The 25,584-nt window shown below is 43.6% G+C and overlaps 1 protein-coding gene across 1 annotated transcript in view; it reads left to right on the top strand.

The window, feature by feature from the left end:
* The window catches only part of Greb1l (GREB1 like retinoic acid receptor coactivator), a 206,056-nt gene that overhangs the window by 133,560 nt on the left and 46,912 nt on the right, over positions 1–25,584 (top strand). The window contains exons 8-16 of the mRNA XM_051202009.1: positions 8,870–8,998; positions 11,723–11,839; positions 12,682–12,801; positions 13,739–13,876; positions 15,620–15,805; positions 19,389–19,715; positions 20,816–20,944; positions 21,492–21,626; positions 24,796–24,993. Coding sequence (XP_051057966.1) covers positions 8,870–8,998; positions 11,723–11,839; positions 12,682–12,801; positions 13,739–13,876; positions 15,620–15,805; positions 19,389–19,715; positions 20,816–20,944; positions 21,492–21,626; positions 24,796–24,993 — 1,479 coding nt within the window. The remainder of the gene's footprint in view (positions 1–8,869; positions 8,999–11,722; positions 11,840–12,681; positions 12,802–13,738; positions 13,877–15,619; positions 15,806–19,388; positions 19,716–20,815; positions 20,945–21,491; positions 21,627–24,795; positions 24,994–25,584) is intronic.

Raw genomic sequence — 25,584 nt, 5'->3', positions numbered from 1 at the left:
AATACTATCTGGGTGTTATTAAGATGCCATTTGAGTTGCTGTTATACTTAGAGCCCAGCACTGAGAAGATAGTCTCTGCAGGACCAGGGTTTACGTCTCAGTCCACCGTAGTAGTGCACGGAGACAAGAACTGACAGTTGGCAGAAAACTTAGCTTTAGCATAGAATGGGATGCCAGGGACAGCAAGAGTGTGTGGAAATCAGACACAGCTGTGGGGTAGCACACACTGGGACACACTCATGAAGACTAGAATCCTAGGCTAGACCTCCATTTAAACCCTGAGATGACTCAAACCCCTCCCCTCAGTGTTCAGGGAACCCCATAGAAGAGGAGGCAAAAGAATTTAAGAGCCAGAGGAGACAGAGGATCCCGAGAAAGCAAGGCCCTCCAAAGGGGAGATGACTCAAGAGAGACAAGGCTGCTGGGTGGATTGTGTACCACAATGGATGAACCCAGGATCTACAATGCTATGAGATTGCAGCTCAGTTGCAAATAAGTAGATAAAAATCTTAGTGCTTGAAGCCTTGAGTACATTATCAAAGCTGGGCCAGCGGAATGGCTGGCTGATTAGACGGGGAACGAACTGGCCACTGGGCCAGCTCTCTAACCGTCTGGAAGGACCTAGAAGGACCTCAAGTGAGGATAAGACCTCAGGCAGAACCCAGTGGTCCCTGCTGCAGGTTGATGAGTTGTTGATTATTTGAGAAAACTACTCAGAATTGACATGGTTAGGCCTTAGGCAAGAAGTATATGAAGAAGAATATGAATTCTTTTTTAAAGTTTCCCTTGTTTGCAGCATTTTATCCATCTGATATATAAACTTCATATGTGCTTTACATGTCTTTACATATGTCTGCTCCACCACAGGTTAAAACAAAACAAAGCAAGGAGTCTTCATTAGCTATGTACCTTGCTGCTTTCAAACCTTATACACACTTCTCATGAGCTAATAAACTGTACTTTTTGTAAGATGCAAGTGAGTATTAGAATATGTCCACAGCAATACAAGTATGAGATAAGTTTCAGCAGAATGTATCTTGCCCTGGGCCCGTATTCAGCAAAGTCTGCCTGATCCTGAATAAAGATGTCTAACTTTCAAGCTATCCAGGATATTGAGATAGAGACTGTTTCTAAAATACACAAAAGAGCACCCTGTGTCTAGCAGTTCAGGAAAGGAAAAAGTTGGTATCTGGTTCTTGACATTGAAAGGCTAGCCTTCATTGCGTCAGTAATGTGCCTACATGGCTGTCCCAGATTATTATTTTAGTTGTTTGATGGGTTTATGGTATGTTATCTGTCCTTAGACCTTGGAGATAATAAAATATTAAAACTATAATGTTAAAATTGACATTTACTTCATTGCAATAAATCCATATCAAGTGTTTATTATGTTCCAAGAACCTTATCAGATGTTGTGAGGCAGGGTTCCAATACCTGACTAACAACTCCCATGACTTAAAACCACTAATAGAAGGGATTAAGGAACAATAAACCATGCTAGCTTTATTACAAGGTAGGCTAGATGTATAAATAACAAGTTGTCCCCGAAAATAATAAAAAAATATTAAAATGTCATAAGCACTAATATAATCTTAATCATACCAGGAAATATATTTTGAAAACATGTTTTTGTTATGAAAGAAGAAATCAGTCTTTTGCAAAGATTCAGGCTTTAGCAAAGGACCCCCCAGAGCCACGAGGAGATATAAGCAAGGAAGGAGAGACTGACTGACTCATAGTAGGCACAAGTGACCAAATGTCATTTCAGTGTTCCTGTGTGGGAGTGTACAAGGTAATTTGGCCATGAAACTCGTTGTTAGCAGGGTTAGGTACAATCCAGATAGTTTACTAGAAGAAAATGCTTCTCTATAAGGCGTCATATTAAAGATTTTCATACCGATCCATTTATGTGTGTAGATGAACCAACTATTACTCCTTCTGACACAGAGCGAATGGAATAGGCTATAAGAACTTCCTGGTAGCATTATGGTATCATGGCAAACATTAGGTATAGACTAAGATTCTTATACATACACGGATTATACACACACATGCATGCAAACAATTAAAAAAAATGTAAGGAGTCTACACTGAGCAGACCCAGATATGATTTCTTTTTGAGGGGGCTGGTAGTCAGTCCTAGACAGGGTTTCTCTGTGTCACCCTGGCTGCCCTGGACCTTGCCCTATAGACTAGACTGGAGGTCTGCCTCCTCCGCCGTCCAGTGCTGGAGTATCTGTCTCCTTCCTGTACTTCTTGACCCCCTTGTTTTGCCTCCTGTTCAGGGCTCTGCTGATGTTTTAAGTGTCCAAATGGTTCATGACTCCCTGCATCCAACTGAGCCCCCCTTATCACAGAGTCATCACTTTGCCCCAAAACCCCTGTGCGTTGGACTCCTCTGCCCCTCCTGGCAACTGTCTAGCAAGCAGGGTGTGTGAGCAAACGTCATTTGGCTGACCCGAGAGGTAGCCAGGCTTCTCCCAATCTGCTTTAAATGTGTCCCCCCTGTGTGCCAAATGTCCTTCCCTGCCCAGGGACCTTTCTTCAAGTGGGGTTACATTTTGGCTAGCATATCTGCCCACTTGCTTACCAGATAGTGAAACCATGTGGCCTCTTTTGCTTTTTGTTTGTTTGTTTTGTTTTCTTCTGTAAACAACCTAGGAGTAGGCTTGTGTCCTTGTATTTTTTGACATTGTATCTCATTGCCAAGCATAGCACCTAGCATTTTGAAAATGTTTGACAGGTCACACTGAAACAATTATTTTTATTATACCGTTTCCAAAGATGACCTGTATCAGTGGTTCTCAACCTGTGGGTCTCTATCCCTTTGGGGCCCAGTGGCCTGACAGGGGTCACATATCACATTGTACACGTCAGGTATTGATATTATGATTCATAACAGATGCAAAATTACAGCTATAAAGTAGCAATGAAAATAACTTGGGGGAGGGGTAGCCACAGCATGAGGAACTGTATTAAAGGATCGCAGCATTAGGAAGGTTGAGAACACAGACCAGTGTGTGCTTAAGAAAAAGTCAAAGTTTTTTCATGAAAAACTGAGATTTTGGTACATGTGTTTCTGTTTTTTGTTTTTGTTTTGTTTTGTTTTTAATTTTACCACATATTTTCATAATTTAAACATCTAGAACTCAGAATTAAGCTAAATACACAGATGTCTACATTTTACTGATTTCTTATCAGCGTTCATCATATATGTAAGAATGAAGGACAGCGAACAGCCTTGAGTGCTTTTGAGACAGGGTTTTATTGCTGCCCTGGTCTTATCTGAGCAGGCTATTCTGCCCAACCAGCAAGCTCCAGGGATCTATCTGTTTGACGGCAAGAAAACAGGAGGGAGGAGTTAGTGATACAGAGGCACCAATGAGAAGGCAGGAGGGAGGGGTTAGTTATACAGAGGCACCAATGAGAAGGCAGGAGGGAGGGGTTAGTTATACAGAGGCACCAATGAGAAGGCAGGAGGGAGGAGTTAGTTATACAGAGGCACCAATGAGAAGGCAGGAGGGAGGGGTTATACAGAGGCACCAATGAGAAGGCAGGAGGGAGGGGTTATACAGAGGCACCAGGAAACTTGGAGATGATAAACGTAAGTGTGGTTCTTCTTTTACTCCCTTTTTAAAAAATATTCTTTTCTCATCCAGTATATCCTGATTACAGTTTCCCCTCCCTCTGTTCCTCCTGGTTCCTTCCCACCTTCTTCCTGCTACCTGGATCCACTCCCCGAGAAAAGAGGTCTCAAGCAAACATAATCAAATAAGATAGAATACGCTAAAACAAAACCCATCAAATCAAAGTTGGACAAGGCAAACCAACGAAAGGAAAGGAGCCAAGAGAAGGCAAGAATCAGGGGCCCACTTGTCCCCTCGCTCAGGAGTCCTATAAAAACACTAAACTGGACACTGTAATGTACATGAACAGGACCTGTACAGACCCTGTACATACATACCGCCTCTGTCTCTGCGAGTTCATACGAGCTTTGCTCAGTTTACCTAGAGGGCCTTGTCTGCTGGTGTCCTTCATCCCCTCTGGCTGTTAAACTCTTTTTACCTCCTCGTTTGTGGAGTTTTCTGTCCTCAGACGTCCTCCATATGCATGCTGTGGCATGTGCCCATGGGTGTGCACACACAAAATAAATAAATTAATGTATGCAGGAAATTAAAATCAGAGCCTGGAGAGATGGCTCTGCAGTTAGAAAGCATATAAGAGTCTTCCAGGAGACCAGAGTTTAGTTTGCAGTACCCACAAGAGGCAGCTCACAGCAACCTGAATCCCTCCTCTGGCTTCCTCCAGCACCAGCATACACATGATGCACAAACATACATGTAGGCAAGCACACATACACATAAAATAAAAAATAAGTCTTTTTTTTTAAACAAAGCACTGTGTAACTCAATATTAAAGTAAGTTTCCACTTTGTAAATGTAATAAACACTTCTGATACCAGTTGTCAACTTACATATGAGCATTTTTTTTGTCATTATTTATTAAAATAATTTACTCTATTGTTCTGAAACTTTAACAGTTTGAAAAATACCTATTGTTCTGGCTGGTTTTATGGCAACTTGACACAAGCTAGAGTCATCAGAGAGTAGAGAGCCTCAACTGAGAAATGCCTCTACACAATCAGGCTGTGGGCAACCCTGCAGGACATTCTCTTAGCTAATGATCAATGGGGAAGACCCAGCTCATTGTGGGTAGAGCCATCCCTGGGCTGGTGGTCCTGGGTTCTATAAGAAAGCAGGCTGAGCAAGCCATGGGGAGCAAGCCAGCAAGCAGCTCCCCTCCATGGCCTCTGCATCAGCTCCTGCCTCTAAGTTCCTTTCCTGTATGAGTTCCTGTCCTGACTTGCTTTGATGAGGAACTGTGATGTAGAAGCTTAAGCTGAATGAACTCATTCCTCCCCAACTTGCTTTGGGCTTTGGTCATGGTGTTTCACCACAGCAATAGAAACCCTAACTAAGACACCTGTGTGTATGTGTTTATACATGTGAACATATATACTTCATCCATATGTGTATAGTAAGTTTCTATTCCATACCACCTGGTTTCTACATGCCTGGCTGCAAGCAGATAATCACAACAATTTGTTTCTTATGTGCTTCCTAAGCTGGAGTGTGATGGACTGAACCCATGAGCCAAAATAACCTTTTTCCTCCTTAAGTTGCTCCTATGCGTTTGTTCACACTGATACAAAAGGAGTAAGACATCTTTCTAGAAGTTTTTTTTATATCTGTTAACTAGCACAAATACAGAGTCTTCTTGACTAAAGGCAGCAGATTTTAAACATTGCCTGAATCTCTCGATTTCATGGTGCTATGTCTGAGAGGTCTTTCCAGGCAGAGAGCTTCCTCACTGGTTTTTAGAGCAGTGAATTCTCATGCTCCCCAGGCATACGATAATTATTTCACGGGCCCTGTACTGGAGGGTGTTTACATTGCTTCTGATGATTCAGCAATGAGTAACATCAACACACATATCATTTCTTTCTTGTGTATCAATGTCCAGAAATTGCTGGGCTAAATATGTGCTCATTCATGATTCCCATAGATCCAGTCTCCAGGGCATCATGGCAGTTTGTATTTGCACAAGTGCTAACAGGAATTATTATGGAAACCTCTGGTTTTGTGCCACTCTGATAGGTACCAATGCTATCTGAGTGTGGTTTTGACTTAACATTTCCCTATTATCGACATTGAATCTCTTAAACTATTTAACTTTTCTATAAAGACTACTTGTATATTTTGGCCTTTCTTTTTAAAACTATTGATATGGTTTTGATCCCAATAGAATCAGAACCTAAGATAAGAACGTGAGTATTGTAGTTTATTCGGGAAATGACCCCTGGAAGCAGGAGTAGGCCAGCGTGTGAGAGTTTTCTATGCGATTGTTCTAACCCAGGAATGTCCGAGTCTATCAGATTCACTAGGAAGCATGCAGAAGACCTTCCAGTATGGCCTCTTAAAGCAGGAGGCCTCTGCTCCCTGAGGTAGTTAACTTCTGAAGCATTATACTCCCCCAGATTTCTGGACTGGTTTACAGGGTTCAGGGATCTTGATGGTCTTGAAGAAGGCTCAGAGACAAAAAGCTGGACAAACCAGATGTGAACTTGTAGAAGTCTTTCTCCAAGAGAGTGAGTTCACAGGGTGTAAAGGTGTATGGTTTTTCCACCCGCCGCTGGTCTTGTCCTGCCGCCACGCCGCCAGCCCCAAATAATGCACAGAGACTCTGTATTTGATATTATACTGTTGGCCAGTTACTACTTTCTTATCAGCTAGCTCTGTCTTAAGTATTAACCCATTTGTGTTAATCTATGTATTTCCATGTGGTCTTCTTACCCGGAGCCAGCTGCTGCTCTCTCCAGACTCCATCTTGGCTCCTCCTCCCTACTTCCTATTTCCTCCTTGTCTCCTAGTCCCTCCTATCTTCCTTTCCTATTGGCCAACAGTCTTTATTCATTAACCAGAATGAGAAACATATATACATAATGACATCTCCCATCAACAGGGCACTATCCACTGGAGGCCCCGCTGATGTTGAAGGTGGACCAGTGAGATACAGGGGCAACAAGCAGTAGCCATTTTCTTCCTGGAGTCTGTTGTCCATGCTGTCCCTTACATGGGTTTCATTTGCCTTATAATTTTACTTACAGCACTTTTTTTTCTTTTTTTAAAGGTTTATTTATATTGGGAAAGTACTTGCAGCCTTTTTGAATAATGGTTTTATTGATATTGAGGTATAACTCAATACAATTCATACATTTCGTACAATTCAGTCATTATAAGTTTGCAAGTCAATGGATGTAGTGAGTTATCGGTACTTGATCTCCCATAAAGCTCAGGCTTGTCTGAAACTCTTGATCCTCCTGCCTCAGTGCACCACCATATCCAGTACAGTGTGTCAGCACCCAGAGGAGAATCCTCACAGTACTTACTTAACTCCTCCCCACCCACAAGCAGCTTCAGGTCTGTCTGCCTTATGTTTCTGCTGATTCTCTAGTCCGTCACCTTAACCACTGGACCACGACTGCTTGAATTCTGCTGATTCTCTGCTCTGGGCATTTTACTGACATTTATGAACTGGCTCCTTTCATTTGACTCATTTGAGGCATATGGCTGTGATGCACTCCTTCCCTGATGAATAACATCCTGCTGTCTAAACAAACTGAAATTTGTTCATCCATTTATCAGTTAGCCAGTGTTCATATTAAAGTGTGGAGTCTTACCAGCATCCCGGTGGGGCTGACTGGAGGACTTTATAGGCCGTATGTTCAGTCCCCAGCCAACAACATTTGTGGACAGTTTCTCTTTTCACTTTCTTTCCTTTCATGCCTGGCAGAGTGCTGGGTCCTGCATTAGTGCCCTGGAAGGGAGGAACCGTTTGCTAACGAGCCTGCCCCATTTTATTCTATGATAAGCAATGCAAGGGGCCAGTGTTTCCAGGTCCTTTCAGTACAGGGTTCTTGGGTGAAGTAGTATTCATTGTAACTTTGATCTCCATTCCTGTAGTTTCTAATTATGTTTAGCAGGTCATTTTCTTTCTTTTTGTTTATTTTTTGTTGTTGTTTTATTTTGTTTTTTGGAGACAGGGTTTCTCTGTGCAACTCTGGCTGTCCTAGAACTCACTCTGTAGACCTGACTGGCCTGTAACTCAGAGCTCCACCTGCTTCTGCCTCCCAAGAGCTGGGATTAAAGGCGTGAGCCCCCGCCACACAGCTTAGCAGTTTTCCATATGCTTTTTGACGGCATGGGTGTTTTAAGAAATGCTTATGTAACTCATTTGGCCACTTTTTAGTTGGATGTTTATGATTTTATAGATTGATGATGACTTTATATATTTGGAGCATAAGTCTTTTACAAAGGTTTCTCCCATTCTGCAGATAGTCTCTCCCCCCCACCCTCCCCCTTCTCCCTCTCCCTTCTCCCCCTTCTCCTTCCCCTTTCTATCCCCCCCCTCCCCTGCCTTCTACTCCAAGGTGCTAAACAGAAGGTTTGCATAACCACGCCCAGCTCTTTCACTCATTTTGGTTTTTCCAGGCAGGGTTTCTCCGTAGCTTTGGAACCTGTCCTGGAACTCACAGTAACATTCATGTTGCTATTGCACGCCTCAGCAGCCAGTATGAAAGCCAGGCAGTAGGAAAGCCCACCATTATTTTATTTTTTGAGTTACCCCCTACCCCAGGCTAACTGACCTTGAACTTGTAACTCTTTCGCATCATCTTCCCACACACTTAGATTACAGGCAAACATCACTAGCTAGCCGGTTTTACCAAATCAATGAGACAGGGAAACCCTGTCTCAGAAACTAGAGTGGAAAGCAATTGAGGTAGATGTCTGACATGACTTCTGATGTCCACATGTGTGTGCACACATGTGCACATGCACATACACACATGTGCACATGCACATACTTCTGCACATATGTATTCATACACATGTGGATGCATATAAGCACGGGCATGTACACACACACACGAGAGATTTATCTGTACAGTGATAGGTATAGCTCGTTTTTGAAAGAACTGTGGACATAATTTGAATATGGAGCATAGATATCCCAATGGCAGGTCATCTGAGTTTGACCTAAAGTACTAAAGTATTCCATGGATCAAGTGGATTCATATATTTGAAGTACTTACAGTAGCACCTACCACCCAACTCCTAGTGTGTGTTTGTTAAATAAAAACTAATCAACCCCGAATGCATAGACATTGACCTTTCTAAAAGTTCTGAACAATGCCAGGAAGAAGCTAAGCCCTCCTTCCTGCTTTCCCCCAGCTTGCCCCTGCCATATTAACTTTCTTCCTGCATATATAAATGGCTTGCCAATTTAAACAACCTCTTTCATTTTCAAGATTCGCCGGCTCTCAGTCCAGCTAGCTCTTCAATCAACCTAAGTGGCGCTCAGGACCTGACCTGGAATAAGAGTGCCATGAAGCCACTGCCTTTATCTTTGCAGGTTGTAGGAAAGACGTTTGTTCCAGGTGATGTCTTCCTTCCTTTTTTCTTTTTTCTTTTTTCTTTTTTTTTTTTTTTTAAATACCAAATGACGTGTGTGAAATTTAATTGACAAATTAGTGTTTGGAAACAGACACTCCTTCTACCTGCCAGTCTAAGATGGCATGAAACCGCCTAAAATAATGCAATATTGGACAAAACTTAGCTCTGTCTGTCTTCCACTCAGAAAAGTTAATGACATTTATTTAGTGCACAGAGGACTAGAGTTTGATTCTGCTCAACAAATATTTCTTATGCTCCTGCTGTGACTAATAGGTTATAATAACAAAATAATGCCTGACCCCAGATGTCTTAAGTCCAGTGAAAGTGACAGGCTTACAAGATCTTTTTGTTGTGCTGTAGCTAGCATTTCAGGAATAACTGGGAGGAGATTGGTCTTAAGATGAGGAGGTAGGTACTGTCCAAAGAAATGAGGGAAGAGAGTTCATATGCCAGTAACAGCAGAGGGTCAACAAGAACCCAGGAGCTGGTGTGGTGCACACCTCTAATCCCAGCACTCAGGAAGCAGAGGCAGGTGGATCTCTATGAGTTCAAGGCCAGCTTGGTCTACAGAGTGAGTCAGGATAGTCAGAGCTGTACAGAGAAACACTGTCTTGAAAAAAAAACAAACAAATAAATACAAAATGAACAGGAGAAGGGGTCCTTGGAAACGGAAAAAAGAATATAAGATGTGTAAGAACTTTCTTACATTTTGGACTTGAAACATAAGATATAGAACTCAAAGTGGCAGAAGGCAGTCACAGGAAGGCAGGCCAAGAAACATGGATTTTACCATAAATTTGTGGAGCAGAGAACTGACCTATTCTGGTTTGAATTTGAAACAGACGTTCTCGGCAGTAGCGTGTAAGAGACATGAAGTAGAAATACTTTAAGGTGATTTCATTAGTTTAATTGTGAGGTGCTGAGGTCCTTAGCCAGAGTGATAACAGACTGGGGAGTAAGACAAAATGGAGAGCTACTCAGGAAATGAAATCACATGGACCTGGCAGATTAATGTGTTCCTGAAGGAGAAAGTGACTCAGCCACACCCGTCTTTGTGGACTAATGATGCCAGCACCTGAGACAGGGACTGTGGAAGGGGAACAGCCTCTCCCAGAGGGGATCACATGGACATGTGGAGCCCCAGTAAGTGGAGCTGTCCATCAGTCATTTATTGATAGATGGATAGAGGGGAGCTACCAACATGTCGGTAAAACCATCAAGGCTAATATTAGCCATGAAGGATATGTGATGAGGCAGGCAATGAATGAAGGGTAGAATCCTAGAAAAATCCTGTGCTCAAGGAGAAGGATGGGTAAGACAGAGCGTCTATCGTTTTTGGGACATGATCAAAAAGTTAGACATCACAGTTTACAAAACCCATCTTGTTTTTCACTCTAGCCCAGCTATTTATCTCCTAGTTAGATTTTAAATATGAGCAAACTGAACTCAGGTTATCACAATGATGAAATATAATGAAGTAATAGATCAGTAATCAAGGGAGTTACTAAAATCATCCAGTTGACTTCATAATGCAAGAATTATGCTCAGTAGTTAAGAATGCATGCTGCTAGCCAGGTGATGGTGGCACACATCTTTAATCCCAGCACTAGGGAGGCAAAGGCAGGCAGATCTCTGCATGCCTGAGGCCTGTCTGATCTACAGAGCTAGTTTCAAGACAGCCAGGACTACACAGAGAAACCCTGCCTCAAAACAAACAAACAAAAAGAATGCATGCTGCTTCTAACAAAGGATGGAAGTTTGGTTCCCAGTACCTACCTCAGCCAGGTCACAACTGCCTGTAACTCCAGGACCAGGGCGTCTAACGGCTTCTTCTAGACTCTGTGGCTACCATATGCATATGCACAACCGCACAACCGCATGAATACACATAACTAAAAATGAAAAAGAAAATGTATTTATTTACTTACTTTTTTTTTTTCCAAAACAGGGTTTCTATGTGTAACAGTACTGGTTGCCCTAGAACTCAATTTTTATACCAGGCTGACCTCAAATTCATAGCGATCCACCTGCCTCTGCCTCCTGAATGCTGGGACTAAAGACAAGTGTCACTGCACATGAACCCTAAAAATGAAATTTTAAAAAGAAAAAGAAGCTGAGAAATTCTGAACCCCTACTAATCATGTCTAATATCCTCAGAAGAGAGAAAACTGTCCACTCTTTGCTTTGCCTCCTGGTGGACATTTACAGCTGTCTTTGAGATTCTTTTGCAAAAAAAAAAAAAATGAATTTGACCAAAAATGAATAGACCAAGCCTCTAACAGTTACTTTATTGGAAACACAGTGAACACAGGGATGATTAATGATACTAGGAACTGTGGGCCAGCAAATTCTTCAAGATTTTTCCAAAGAAAAACAATCACAAGAAATATTTTTAAAAGAAATTACTTTAGATTAAAGGAAACCTAAAAATGGCTGGAGAGATGGCTCAGTGGTTAAGAATGTGCACTAAATCTGAAAGATTTCTCAGGGTCCCAGAAAATTTTTCCTGGGTACATCAACTTTTTAAATATAGTCTAATGACATGCCTGACAGTTAAGTTTAATGAAGATAATTGCTCTGATAGTCTTAGTTGGTTTTATGCAACTGGGTTGAGTCCTGTCAGTGAAGTTTCCCTGAATCCTCAAGTGTGAGGTTTACCAGATGTCTGCTGCTTCACTAACAGTCTCCTCCAAACCTCGGTTCTACAGAAGCAGCAAATGGGACCAGTGGCCATGGAGGGAAGAGTAGTGCATCCAGTTCTACTCCATCCCGCCCTGGGAACTACACTTTGTCACCAAGGCCTAGCTATACATCCATAGACCAAGGTACAGTGTGTGTGTGTGAGAGAGAGAGAGAGAGAGAGAGAGAGAGAGAACTATGTGCATATGTGAGGAGTCCTAAGTCCACATTAGTTGTCTTCCCCCATAGCTCTCCACATGATCCTTTGAGACAAGGTCTCTCACTGAGCCCAGAGCCTACAGATGGAGTAGACTGGCTGGGCAGCAATCCCAGGATCATCTTGTCTGCATGGCATCGATCTTAAAGGCGTGTGCCTCTGTGCCTGGCTTTTTTACATGGATTCTGAAGATTGTCCTCAGGCCCCATGTTTGGGTGGCACTTTATCAACTAAACCATCCCTTTAGCCCGGTGCTACAGATTTTTGAACAATTAATTACCGGAACACACACTGTAGAGCCTTCCCTTTGCTTAAAAGACAACATTTTGAAATTTTATGATTGAGGTGAACAGTAACTGTTAAATGTCTTGGAGATTCTCCATGAATAAACCTAACTGGGGAGTAAGTGTTTAATCAATTATAGTGAAGAACCTTGAAAACCCCATCTGTCTTTTACTTACCAAAGCACAGAACGATATCTGAAAAGATTTGCATGGCATGAGATACTTTTTCTCCATTTACCAAGAAGATTTGCCCCACAACTTAACAGAGATGTCAATAGAGTCAAATTAAACAATCTGTTTAAAATTGTAAATATAAAACAGCATGTGGTTACAATTGTTAGTATGGTGTTGGATTGCGAGTGTGACTTTTCCTAACTGTCATTGCCCATAGGACAGTGACTCAGACAAAGGAAAGGCCATGTGACCCCTTGGTATTCTTTCTGTCTTCCCATCACTGAGGACAAAGCTGTTTCCCCTTTGTTTTCAGCTAACATGTTCATCTCTGGCCCACCTAAGAAGCGACACCGGGGATGGCATCCTGGGTCACCCGTCTCCCAGCCTTCTCTAGTTGTACCTGTTCCCACAGTCCGTCCTCTTTCAAGAACTGGTGAGATTTTAACTGAAGATGCATTTCAAGCTTTGTCTTTAATTAGCACTCCTGCCCTTATCCTTTGAAGATAAATGCCCTCAATCAATCATTGTAATTAGTAGTATTGTGTAAGGGTATTGATAGTAGTTAATATTTTTGTCTCCATAGCCTTTCCCTATAAGTGCATGTACTATTACAACTGATCTTAGTTTTAGCCATGTAATTGATTAAGTCATTTGTTGCATAGGGCCTGATGCTAACAACTCAACCACCACAGGGCACATGCAGACTTGCTTTGTTAGCAGTGGCGTTAAGCTTTATTCTCTGTATGAGACATTTTTGTTACTTTGGCTTCATGGTTTAGTCTACAGCTATACTATGGAGAATTGCCTGTCTCTCCTTCATACGATCCAGACTGTGTCCAAAGGTATCCACAGCTAAGTGTTCAAACATTAGTCTACCAGGTAGACAGTAGTAAGTGTTCTAACCCCCAAGAACTACATAGGGGTCTTTACATTTTTTAATTTGCTTAGTTTTAAAGACTGATCGAAATCTCATATATGCAAAGAACTATGGCAATATGTTATCATACTTGCTTCCAGGTAGAAATGATTAATGGTATTTCTGTTTTCGGCCTTATAAAATAGAAAACCACATTTTGCTCACTAGGGCATGATAAACATGAATTACAAAGCTAAATCCAAAAGATTGCTTAGAAGATGCCACCAGATCCTCAGTGGTCATTATCCACAGTGAAATGATTGTGGTTGATTTGTTTTCTTAGCTCTGTTTTTCTTATAGTTTTCTGCGATGAATACACTAGTGAAAAAGAAATCAGACACAGTAAACTATTAGATATCTAAAACTTCTAAAGTATTAAAACTGCGTTGGCTTCTGAAGTTTTCCAGTTAGCCCATGCCTAATCTTTCTTGTCAAACAATCTTTTTCTTTCCAGAGCCCCTTTTATCTACCCCAGTTCCACAGACCCCCTTAACTGGAATTCTCCAGCCTCGGCCTGTCCCTGCAGGGGAAACAGTGATTGTTCCTGAAAACCTGCTGAGTAACTCAGGAGTTAGACCAGTGATCCTGATAGGTAAGGTGGAGGAATTCCGCCGTCTAGACTCCCGTGTCTTCCAGCGCCTGGTCTGCGGGCTCGTTCACACACTCATGAGTCTATGCGTTTGTCTTTCTTGATTGTGTCAGCGTCCCATTGCCGGTCCCTTCATGCGGTGTCAAGCACATGTTTGAGGCTGAGGGTAACACAGCTCTGCAGTGAGAGTCAGGAAACACACTAGGATAACATGACACACTGGAACAGGAGAGCTGGCACAGGTCACAGCCAAGAGCTTCAAGACATCTTGAAAGACAGGGTTTACCTCGGTCAGGATGGGTCTTAGAAAACCTTCAGACCCTGAAATTCAAGCCGTGTGCGAAGCCTGCTCAAAGTGGACAGGCTGAGGAAGCAGACAGTCTAGTCACAGAAGCCAAACCCCAGAGCAAAGAAACAAGCCAAGCCAACCCACAGGCCTCACCCGCAAGCCAGGCACCCTTGGGGCATTGGTCTCTGAACCAGCATCTTTGTAGAGCTAATCCTCCCCTCCCTGGCTGCTGACTGCCAGGGAAAGTAGAAGGTTGTTTAGGGGTCTAAACTCTAGGATTCCAGCTCTTAACTGAGTACCTTTCATACCTGTATCTGAAGGCCTGGTAGGCAGGCAGGCCTAGACCAGAAGAGTGCCTGTTTCTTTCCATGATAAAGCAGGCAGGGTGTGTTAATGAGTCATTATCTGCTCCTGTGGTGGCCTGACTCTGTTGACTTGGGTGTTTTCACTTCAAGCTCTACCAGGCAACCCTGTCCACTGATCCCGGGTCTGGAGGTATCAGGGGAATCCCAGTGATTTAGATCCCCAGATGGCTCAGAGGTGTCTTAGCATCAGCTTAAAGCAGCTAAGCCTTAGAACGGTGAGGAATGTGGGGGACCTTTGTTCTTTTGACACGTGACTTTTAGAAAGTCTCACAGAGGTCAGGTGTTGTGACATATGCCCCTAGTCCCAGCATAGGAGGTCTCTGTGAGTTCAAGGCTCACCTGGTCTACATACTGAGGTCTATCTAGTGGGGCCCTGCCTCAGAAGGAAGTCTCCCAGAGAGGGATAGTTCTCTTTACTGCCCCACCAAAGCAGGGTACCTTTCAATGTATTTCTGAAGCATCATGCCCCGGCATTCAGAAGAACTAACAAAAATACCAATAGAGCGCTAAAGTGATGGGTGGATTGCTGAGAGCACTCGCTGCGCTTGCAGAGAACCCGGCTCAGCTCCCAGCATCCATGTGATGGCTCACAACCATCCCTAGCTCCAGTTTCAGGGGCTCCAAAACCCTCTTCCGAACCCTGTTGACACCAGACACACACATGGTACACAGACATATATGCAGGCAAAATACTCACGCACATAAAAATATGAAGAAAAAAAAAATAACCCAAAACACTAGTATAGTAAAACGAGCAGGAAATCTCTAAGCACTTGCTGCTAGCTAGTAGAATGTTGGTGCATCAGTGAGTCTAGCTTAACTCCCCCCACCTTCCAGAACACTGGGGAACTGAAATGTCATCGTAGTTTGTTTTCTCATCTGAAAAGAAAGTTGATCAGGACAGAACTATGGTGTTCACGGAATCCCTCCTGTGGGAAATGTGATGTAACTGGAGGGGGCCCTCAGTTTCTGTAGCACATGTGATATGCAGGTAAATTCTCTACGGTGGCCGTCTAGCGGGACACAGGGTGTCTGAGCAGCTGTGCCTGACTGGAATTTGGAAGTCTTACTGACTTGTTTCTTTGGGGGCAGGCTATGGAACTTTACCCTATTTCTATGGAAATGTTGGTGACATTGTTGTGAGTCCTCTGCTGGTGAATTGCTACAAGATTCCACAGTTGGAAAACAAAGATCTGGAGCAATTAGGGTTGGCTAGTACCCAGCTCCTGAGTGTGGAGAACATGATCCTTCTGACCATACAGTATCTTGTGCGGTTAGGTAAGTTGCTCTCCAGAGTCATGTGCTAGGAACCTTTTAAATTGGTTTTTTGTTTGTTTGTTTGTTTGTTTGTTTTTTGGAATGTGCTGCGTCCTTTTTCGATTGGTCTGCCTGCCTGACTCATATGCTCTTAAGTTTTTCCGTCTACCCAGTCTTCAGACTTTTTGCTTTCCTCTCTATATTTTCTGTTTTCTCCATGCTTGTCATAAAAGAGACGGATTGCTCCCTCTAGTGTCCAGTTTCATGATTCGCCCTAGCTCTTGTGGGAAGGAAGTCCTTAGGGAAACAGGGATGCAAAGGTCATGAACCCTTCACTTCCTCTGAACCTACAGTGAGTACAGGCAGGTGTCCTGACAGCAGTGTGGTGGCTCAGTAACATTTACATTGAAATGTCTTTTATTTTGCAAACTGCCGGGAGCCATCAAATATACAGCCTAATTACACATTCTCTCTGGGATTCACACTATTGATTTGCTTAGGAAAATGTTTGAGGTGCAAATTTTCATATAAAAATTTTTGTTTGTGCTCATGAGGGTTTTTTTTTTTTTGTTTATTTGTTTGTTTTTATGTTACAGAGTTCTATGGTGTTAAGAAACCACAAAAATACTGAGACAGTATTTAACAAGCAAACATCTCAGCAAGCCAGACATAGCCTTTCCAGTGTCATGGAGCAACACTGGAAAGGCCACTTCACTTCCCAGGAGGCTCCGCCCAGTGTGGACTCTGCTCTGACAGGGATTCTTTAAGCCACATTTTCCATCTTTCATAATAGATCTGTAACTTAAACTGTATTTGTTATAAAATCACCTCCTCCCGCTCCTTAGAAGTCCTTAAATCTCCAAACTTTGGGCTGTGAACTGTCTTCCAGGGCCTGAAAGCAGGCCCAGATGCTCCCCAGACCTGTGCGAACAGGGTCAGGGTGTGTTCTCGGTAAGGCAAGCAGGCCAGTCATTGTCTTTCCCTTCAACCCTAATAACCTTCCAAGAAAACCCAGGGTCCTAGCTAATTAAATGAAAACAACTAAAATATCTTCTTTCAAGTTATTAAAAAAAAAAAACACTCTTAACTTAGAGATTTCTGATTTAATTAAACAAGATTCTTTTTTGCTCTTCAGGGTCAATTATCTGTAGAATTTTACTTCCAGCCATTAGGTCTGTTGGTATATAGTATAAATAGCCCGCCCCTCCCTCCCTCTCTCCCTCCCTCCCTCCTCCTTCCTTTTTTTCACCTGGGTTTGTGTGTTGGGACGTTCTTTGTTCTGGTATTCATGAAAAAAAAAAAAAAAATTGTCCTGTCCCTCTAAGTTTGAGAAGCAACAAGACTATTTTCACATAGGCACAGGTTATAGACATTTTAAAAAGTTATACAAAGTTCTAAAATGCCAGCTTTAATATTCTTTCTCTGAGCATGGACACGGAAGAGGAAAAGCAAGGTTCTTCAGAAAGCAAGGGCCTTTCTATGGCAGTCACTTCAAATGTTTTTTTCTGTTATTTCACAAGCTGGAAACCTTTTGAAGTAGATAATGGAAACCATCAAACCAGGTGGGCTCCAGGTCTGCTAGAAACATGTTCCTTCCTATTGTGGTGGCTCTGTCTGAGAGCCATCAAAGCTGATGCTCTAGGAGATAGCCCTGAGAGGGAAAATTGCCGTCACCGAGTTTGGAAGAAGTGGAGGAAAGAACTTTAGAATCCAGTCAGGACTGACAGTGGTAGTGACGGAGACATGGAGACATGGAGGTCACGTGTCGTTCTAAGAGATCTTCTCTTATCCTAACCTGAGTGCACACCCCCCCCACTTTTGTTTCTTACCAGTGATTCGATCAGAATTTTACAAATGAGTTTTAAGATTACTAAGAATGCTGGAGACATGCTGTACCAATTTATTTTCCCCCAAATGCCTTTGCATGGGTTCATTGCGTGCCCCCAAGAGAATGTGTTGCTGGCTCCTCGTCTGCCCTAGGTCTCTTACAACTATAAACTGGGCCCCTGAACCGCTCATGTTTTCAATGGCAGACACTAGGAAATGGAGACAGGGCCTCCTGCTTTTCGTTATCATGTGCCCCAGCAGAAGAAAGTTATAAAAAAATGACCACCTTCCCTTCACTTCGTAGTACCAACTCAGCTACCTTGAGCTCTCTGCGCAGTATGAATGAGGTGACTACAAGCTGTGATGCTAATTTGTTGAAGCTGAGTGGAGAGCAGAGGTTGAATGACTCCCAACTGATATAAAAACAAAGCCAAATATCCCACCATTCACTACCACCTAGCAAGGGGTGGGGTTGGGAAGGACATGAGCAACCCACATTTAGGCTAGGTGGGTAGAGTCCTGGGACTCGAACCCAGAGCCTCACTCACACGCCAGTCTATAGCAAGTGCCAGGCTATAATCCCTCTAGCTCCAAAAACAAACCTAATGCAAGCAGTAGTGTTTTCTTGTTGCTTCTATGAACAGATGACAAGCACCTATCTGAGGTTCCCATTGTCCTCGGCCCTCAACCAGCCCTGTCTTCTCCGATATAGATTACTTATTTGTTAGAGTATGTTCTGTTTTTAATGTTGTATCTTGTAGAATCCCACTTGTCTTTTAAAAATAATAATTAAGCTCCTGACTTTCTTACTGCCATCAGAAGTATGGTGGATTCTGACTCTCGGAGCTGCCTTCCAGGCAGAGGTCCCCTACCCTTACCTCTGTGCTGTAGCCTGGGGTTAAAGCCAGGACCTAGCTCAGATCATAGATACTGAAAGGTCTGCTCCAGCTGACAGGAGCCCTTGAGTCTCCAGACTCAGATTCATGCAGGGGGAAAAATGGGCAGAACGAGTCAACAAGTCCCCTAGGTTTTAATTTAAACTAAGGGAAAAAAAAATATTAATTACTTTGTACTACGTGGGTGCCTGCTGATTTTGTTCTAAAGACTAGTTAAGTTCCTAAAGACAATAAGAAACAAAATTCCTCTAATTCAAAGGCCACAGGTCATCAGTGTAAGCTTAGCTGGACTATGTCTGGGAGAAGAGGCCAGGTGTCATATTCAGCAATCCAGAGGACAAGAATGAAATGACAGAGCATTCTCTGTCAGGGGAAAGTTGTAGGCTGGGCAACGAATGTGTAGATTGGGAAAAATAATTTTCCTGTGGATAATGTCAAAATTAGGTGAAGCCAACACATGAAAGCATTTTAAAGTATCTATGCATAAAATGAAAAATGAATGGTACCTAAAATTGATTATACACCAGTGTGTTGGCTCATTTTATTAGTCATTAGCAGAATCTCCTGCTGAGGCTGGGAAGTCATTGCCTCCCAGGACATGCAACGGACCTGGCCTTGCACCTTAGCATATCCTCCTTGAAAGAGAGCATCCCTAGCGTACAGGAGAGCAAGCTTGGGGGTTAGAAACTGAGGCCAGAGAGAGGGGAAGAAGGGACTTCCCACTGGTGGGTGGTTAGTGTGACTGGGACCTCTGTGAGATGAAAGCATGGGCTTGCTGGTCGGAGCGTGGTGGGTTTAGAGGAAGTTTTGGATACTAGGTGCTATGTGTTTTCTCTCTTCTCTGATCGCCTAATTTCCGGCTGTAATTCTCCTTGATATAGGTCATGAGCAGATGCCTCTCAGGGAAGAATTTGAGCAAATCATGCTGAAAGCAATGCAAGAATTCACTGTGAGAGAGCGGGTCCTGCAGATGGGTCCACACGGTGCACACGTGTTGCCGGGGCAGCTCCCCTGGCTCGCTAGACTAGCCGCCAGCGTGTCTCAAGACATGGTTCATGTTATTGTGACCCAAAACTCTCTGGCGGAGGGCATTTCGGAGACACTGAGGCTTCTCAGTGAAATCAAACACTACCAGAGGCTGCCGGATTATGTGGTAGCAATTTGTGCATCGAAAATCAGAGGGAATGAATTTTGTGTGGTGGTATTAGGTAAGTGGGGATGGAGATGTCTTGTCACTTCTTAAATGCATTCATTCCGTTGTGTGCATTTGAAAAGTAGCAATGGGTGTTTCCCGCATCCACTGATTATTCTCTGGCTAATGGCTGTGGCTTGGGTTTCTCCTCCCAATTTTAACTTCACCGTCTTTCTCAGACCAAGGGTTAAAGCCTCAGTGTGGCTGGTGTCCCAGCACCTGGTTCTGTAAACATTCTTTCATAGTTAACTCTTGAAACAGATTCCCTCATCTCATATAACTTCTGTCCTCAAAAGATTTTGCAAGTGTTAGAGCTGGAGTTAAAAGCACTGGCTGCTCCTGCAGAGGACCTGGGTTTAAGTCCCAGCATCCACATGGCTGCTCACAACTGTTTATAGCTCCAGTTCTGTGGGCTCTGTTCTGATTTTCAGGATCCTGCATGCATTTGTGGCACATCTCACACACACACACACACACACACACACACACACACACACTCATACCAAAACGAAAAAGCAAATAAATTGTAAAGGTTTTGTAAGTGCCTGTGACAGCCAGTCCCATTTGCCAGGAACTCTTCACACTGAAGAGTCTACTCTACAACAATGCATATAAATCTCCAAGTACCCAGGAACCCTGAAGAAAATACAGAGATGACAAAATGTGCTCTGTGTGGGCTCTCTGCCAGGTGTCATCCCTCATAGCCATCAGCACTCAGACTGTCGTTTCTCCTGTCTTCACTGGATGGCTCTCACCACTTCCTAGCAAAGAGATCCAGTCCCCTCCATGCTCACAAACTAGCCAAACTCTCTGTCCGCCCTTCTGTGTTTCCTGGCTGTATTTTTAATTCTAAAAATGGTTCCACATAAGTTTGTTTTTAACACACTGTTGCATTTTCCATGGACTTCTCTGGCCTTTACATATATGCGTGTATACATTTATTTTCAATTGCAATCTTCAAATTGATGTTTCAAATACACTTTTCGACATGCCATGGCCTTCTTAATCAAGTCCCTGTAGTTTTAGACTTCTGCCGCTTCTGTGTTTATCGGAGTTAATGTTGCAGCATGCATGAGCTCCAGTCATGAGTCATCACCCTCCTCTCTTGTCCTTCAGGGCAACGTCAATCCCGGGCTCTGGCAGAGAGCATGCTTACCACAAGTGAGTTTTTGAAAGAAATCAGTTATGAGCTCATCACAGGAAAGGTCAGTTTCCTGGCATCGCATTTCAAAACCACCTCATTAGGTAAGTGGTTTTAAGATTGGGCCACCCTGCCAGCCCTAGTTGCAAGATGGTCTGAATTTAAATCCTAGCCTGTCGGGGATGAAGGTGGGGCTTCAGCTTGCTGGCCGAGCTCTCGTTTGGAGTGGCTTACCTTACTCGTGGTGACTAACACCGCAGGAAGCCATGTGAGACCCAGAGGAAGGCACAGAGACACAAGGAGCTCAGCTGTGACTGCTGGGTGACCTCCGGCTGTTTTCTCTGTCTCTCCCTGGATTTGAAATTTTTCATGTCAGGCAGAAACAAAACTGGTCCATTCTGCCTGTGTTTGTAAGCCAGGCTGAAAGTGTGCACGTGCCCATGGGGTGGATGCCATCGAGAATAGCTATTACCATAGAGACACACTGGCGAGATGGCCAGAGAGATGGGAGGTAGGAATTCTGACATAATTGCAGGCCAGCTTTCCAATCTGGATAAGAACCCAGCCCACCTGCCTCATCTGATGCTGATAAGAAGCACTCGGGCCGGTTGCTTATTATAACCTTCTTAAATCCACTGTGTTTTGACTTAGGTGATGACTTGGACAAGCTGCTAGAAAAAATACAACAAAGGAGAGGAGACAGCGTGGTCACCCCTTTCAATGGTGACCTTAACGAGTGTGTGTCACCTCAGGAGGCTGCTGCTATGATCCCCACACAAAACCTGGGTAATGTGGCCTGAGGCCGAAGGAAGGAATCAGTCCTTGGGACAGACAGATACTGTGGTAGCTAAAACAAAAACCAAAACAACTCAGGGTTTTGAGGAGCCCTCAAGCTATAGGTTACAGCAGGCTTTTCATTGTCTGTGAGGTAAACTGAGTCCAGCCTGACTTTGCTGTGTGGCCTTCTCCTTGGAGTCTTTTTCCTGACAGGTTCCTGTTCATCTGCCTTAAATTTTGCCTCAAGACATTCTTCTCTTTTTTAATTTTTAATCAATTTATTTTTTTATGTGTGGGAGTCTTTTCCGGTTTTATTTCTTTTGGGTTTTCAAGACAGGGTTTCTCTGTGTAGTCCCGGCTGTCCTGGAACTCGCTCTGTAGACGAGGCTGGCCTCAAACTCATTATGTAGCTGAGTCTGGTGAGGAACCCTTAACCGTCTAGCCTCTACCTCCGAAACTCTGGGATCACATGTTTGCGTCTGTACACTTGTCTGGGTCCTCAGAGTGTTTTCCTATTTTTACCCAGAGAATTGTCATGCTTGCTGGGGGCTCCAAATACTTTCTCGAAGCATGTAGACTGCGGGCTATGCAGGACTGCCTCACTTTTCCCTGAGTCTCTCTGACCTGTCCCTTCCGGGCAGACAGAACAGTGTCGCCTCACATCATCCGTGATGCAGGGGGTCAGGGACCCCAGTGTCAGGCAGTGCCCGGCCAGGGAGGGGGGAGCTGATTATTAGATTGTGTGCCGCAGTTCACTGATTGTAGGGAAGACAGAATAGGAAAACAGACAGAAGAGAAGCATCCCCTCCCCCATAAACTGCTAATGATGGCCATCTGGCCTCCTGTGCCTAGGAATGCATCATTTATATAGAGGGTCGCTCAGGCAATGGAGGTCGCAGTGGGACTTGGCTTCACCTTCCTGTAAAAGCAAATGTGAATATAGGCCACCAAGTGTCTCGACTTCTAGGCAATATTTGGTAATACAGCAACCATTCAGCAAACCTAAAGTGGGTTTATAGTAACTGCTTTGAATTGTTAATAAGTTTAGAATTTGCTCAGCAGGTATAGGCTGCTCGTAGCCCAGGCCAGTGGCCCCATTTAGAGCCCTAGTAAAAATGAAAGTAGAGAACAGACTCCTTTGACCCCCCCCCACTCATGTACTCCTGCACACCACACACATTATGCATGCATATCTAATAATTAATTCATTCTTAACTCCAAGAATGCATATAAATATCCAAGTGCTTGGTCCCCTGTCTAAGCAATATTGCTCAAAGGGAGAGAGATGGCTAAGCAGCTAAGAGCGGTGACCTCTTTTCAATCCAGCACCCACAAGGCTGCTCATAACCATCTGAAACTCTACTCCCAAGGGACCCAACACCTCCTCTGGCCTCTGAGGGAACCAGGCACATACATGCAACCAAAACACTATACACATTTAATTTAAAAAGAAATGTCAGCCAAGCTTGGTGGTGCATGCCTTTAATGAACTCTACATGCGTGCTGTGGTACATGGACACGGGCACACCTACAAACACTAAAACTTACAATAACATTTTTACAAAGAAATGGTCCTTAGATCAATGTTGTTTTATATTTCCTCAAACTTCAGGGTTTGCTAAGTTAAATTATACATACAAATCTATAGATACACATGGTTCCAGCCAGCCAGCCAACCTGTGAAATAAGGAACAAATAACCTATTTATATTGGAAGACAGCTGTGTTTCATTAGTACTTTTTTTTTTTTAAAACTCTTACTTATATGTATGTGTGTGGTTGTGTGAATGTACAACAGATATGTTCAGGAATCCCCAGAGGTCAGGACAGGGTATTGTATCACCCAAGGGTGTGAGATGTGTGTTCTGGGAAGCAAACTCTGGTCCTTTGCAAGAACGTTGTTTGCTCTTAACCAGTAAGTCATCTCTTCAGCCCCTTCATGGGAACTCTTTGTGGTTAAAAAAAATAATATATATATATATTATACACACACACACATTTGAGCTAGATAGATGACTCAGTGGTTAAGAGCACTGGCTGCTCTTCCAGAGAACCCCAGTTCAGTTCCCAGCATCCACATTGCCACTTACAGATGTCTATAGCACCAGTTTTAATGGATCTAGTGTGCTCTTCTGGTCTCCCTGAGCACTGGGCACTGAGCACAGACATATATGCAGACAAAACCCTCGTGTGCATAATTTAAAACTTATTTGTGCTAGTATTGCCTCTTCTTTTCTGGTGCTGGGAATCGAACTCGGGGCCCTACATATCTAGAGGTGTGCTGCACCACTGAGCTGCTCTCCCAGCTCTGCTGTGGAGAGTCACGGTTAAGCTCTGTCAGCAAGGGTACCTCTGTATCAGGTCCAGCTCAGTGAGCGTCCAGTGCAGCTACCTCAGCCACACCTCAGTTGAGTTTAGACAACTTTAATTAGCACTGGCATTTTGCTCATTACACTGGACCTTGTGTTGTCTGCGGGGCTTGGTGAGGACTCAGAGTATCTGGACAGTGCAGGGAGTGTATCACCGATTGAGAGGCCAGCTGGCTGTGTCTTAAGGCAGGGTTCTGGATAGTTCCGGCTCAGCACTGGCAGTGACTTCACCTCCTAGGCCTGCCAGGTCACAAGTGCTGGCAAAGCCAGACCCAACAGGAAGAAAGGTGAAGGTTGTGTCTCTGGTCCGTGCTGTCTAGTCAGAGAGGAGGGATTTCAGGCCATGTCGCAGCTGACTTGCTGAAGGAGAAATGTTCACTTTGCTATCACCCAGAGAAACTTAAAGGAACCTTACGGTGTTATAGCTCCAGGACTGCCTCCCTCTCTACACGGGCTTGCGCACTGGGCCACGCTGAGAGTCTTAGAGAACTGAATACTGCTGAGTCCTGGCCCAGCTGTGACAGTGTGCTGCATCCCCACTATGGGGAAAAGGGTTGTGAGATAATCCACCAGTCTTTAAGTAATTCACTTGTAAGACTGTCATCTCCAATTCTTTAACATATCTTCTCAGTCAGGCCTTAGTAGGGGAATAGGCAAATCCATAAAACTCCATATTAAATGAGAATAGCAAGTGGGAATTCTTAGTCATGAGACATTGCTTTTCCCTTGTGTTTCATGTCTCCATTTGGATTCATAATGCCTGTCAAAGAACTGAATTAATATTGTCCTTATAACTTTTTTTAATTTTAGATGTAGATAACGAAACCTTCCAAATTTATCAACCACAGCTCACAGTTGCCAGAAGACTCTTGTCCCAGGTGTGTGCAATCGCGGACAGTGGCAGCCAGAGCCTGGACCTCGGCCACTTTAGCAAAGTGGACTTCATCATCATCGTCCCACGGTCAGAGGTTCTGGTCCAGCAAACTCTCCAACGAGTTCGACAATCAGGTGAGCGTGACCTTTGCTATGAGTTTGGTTCTAGCGTTAGAGCCCTTCCTGTCTTCCTCTCACCTAGCCCAAATGTTTAGAAGACATTTAAAACATCCTTTAGTAATAATAAAAGGCACTTGACGGGATGCATAATTTATCTGTAAGATTTCTCCCAGACCTGGTGCCCTTAGAGGCCAATGCTGAATTGCTGCAAGTGTTTGCCGGATGCTGTAAGTTTGCGATGCCATGCGTGGGGATGCCCTCTGGTCATTCACTGCTTAGGGAAGCCCAGCCTCTCAAAAGGGACACTGGGTTGACAGCACTTGAATTCTTCCTATGCCCAGGCAGCTCATTTCTCAGTATGAATTCTCAAACATTTAGCAGGTTGCCAGTGCATTTTCAATGCAGACACCAGAACACTACCTTCCACTCAGCAACAAGAAGCCAAGTTAAAGTTGTTTCCAAGAACAAAGAAACGGTTCCCTCTAGAACATGGAAATGGTAGAAAGCAAGAAGTTTATAAGTCTGTGATAAACATATCTCTTCATGAAAATAATATTTGCCAGAGTTATAAAAAGTTGGAAAATTGGGGCAGCTAAGAAAATGCTG

This window comes from Phodopus roborovskii, unplaced genomic scaffold, assembly GCF_943737965.1.
Source record: "Phodopus roborovskii unplaced genomic scaffold, PHOROB, whole genome shotgun sequence".
In the NCBI taxonomy this organism is placed as follows: Eukaryota; Metazoa; Chordata; class Mammalia; order Rodentia; family Cricetidae; genus Phodopus; species Phodopus roborovskii.
The sequence above is the reverse complement of the archived record's forward strand: the minus strand, read 5'-3'. Positions and strand labels throughout refer to the sequence as shown.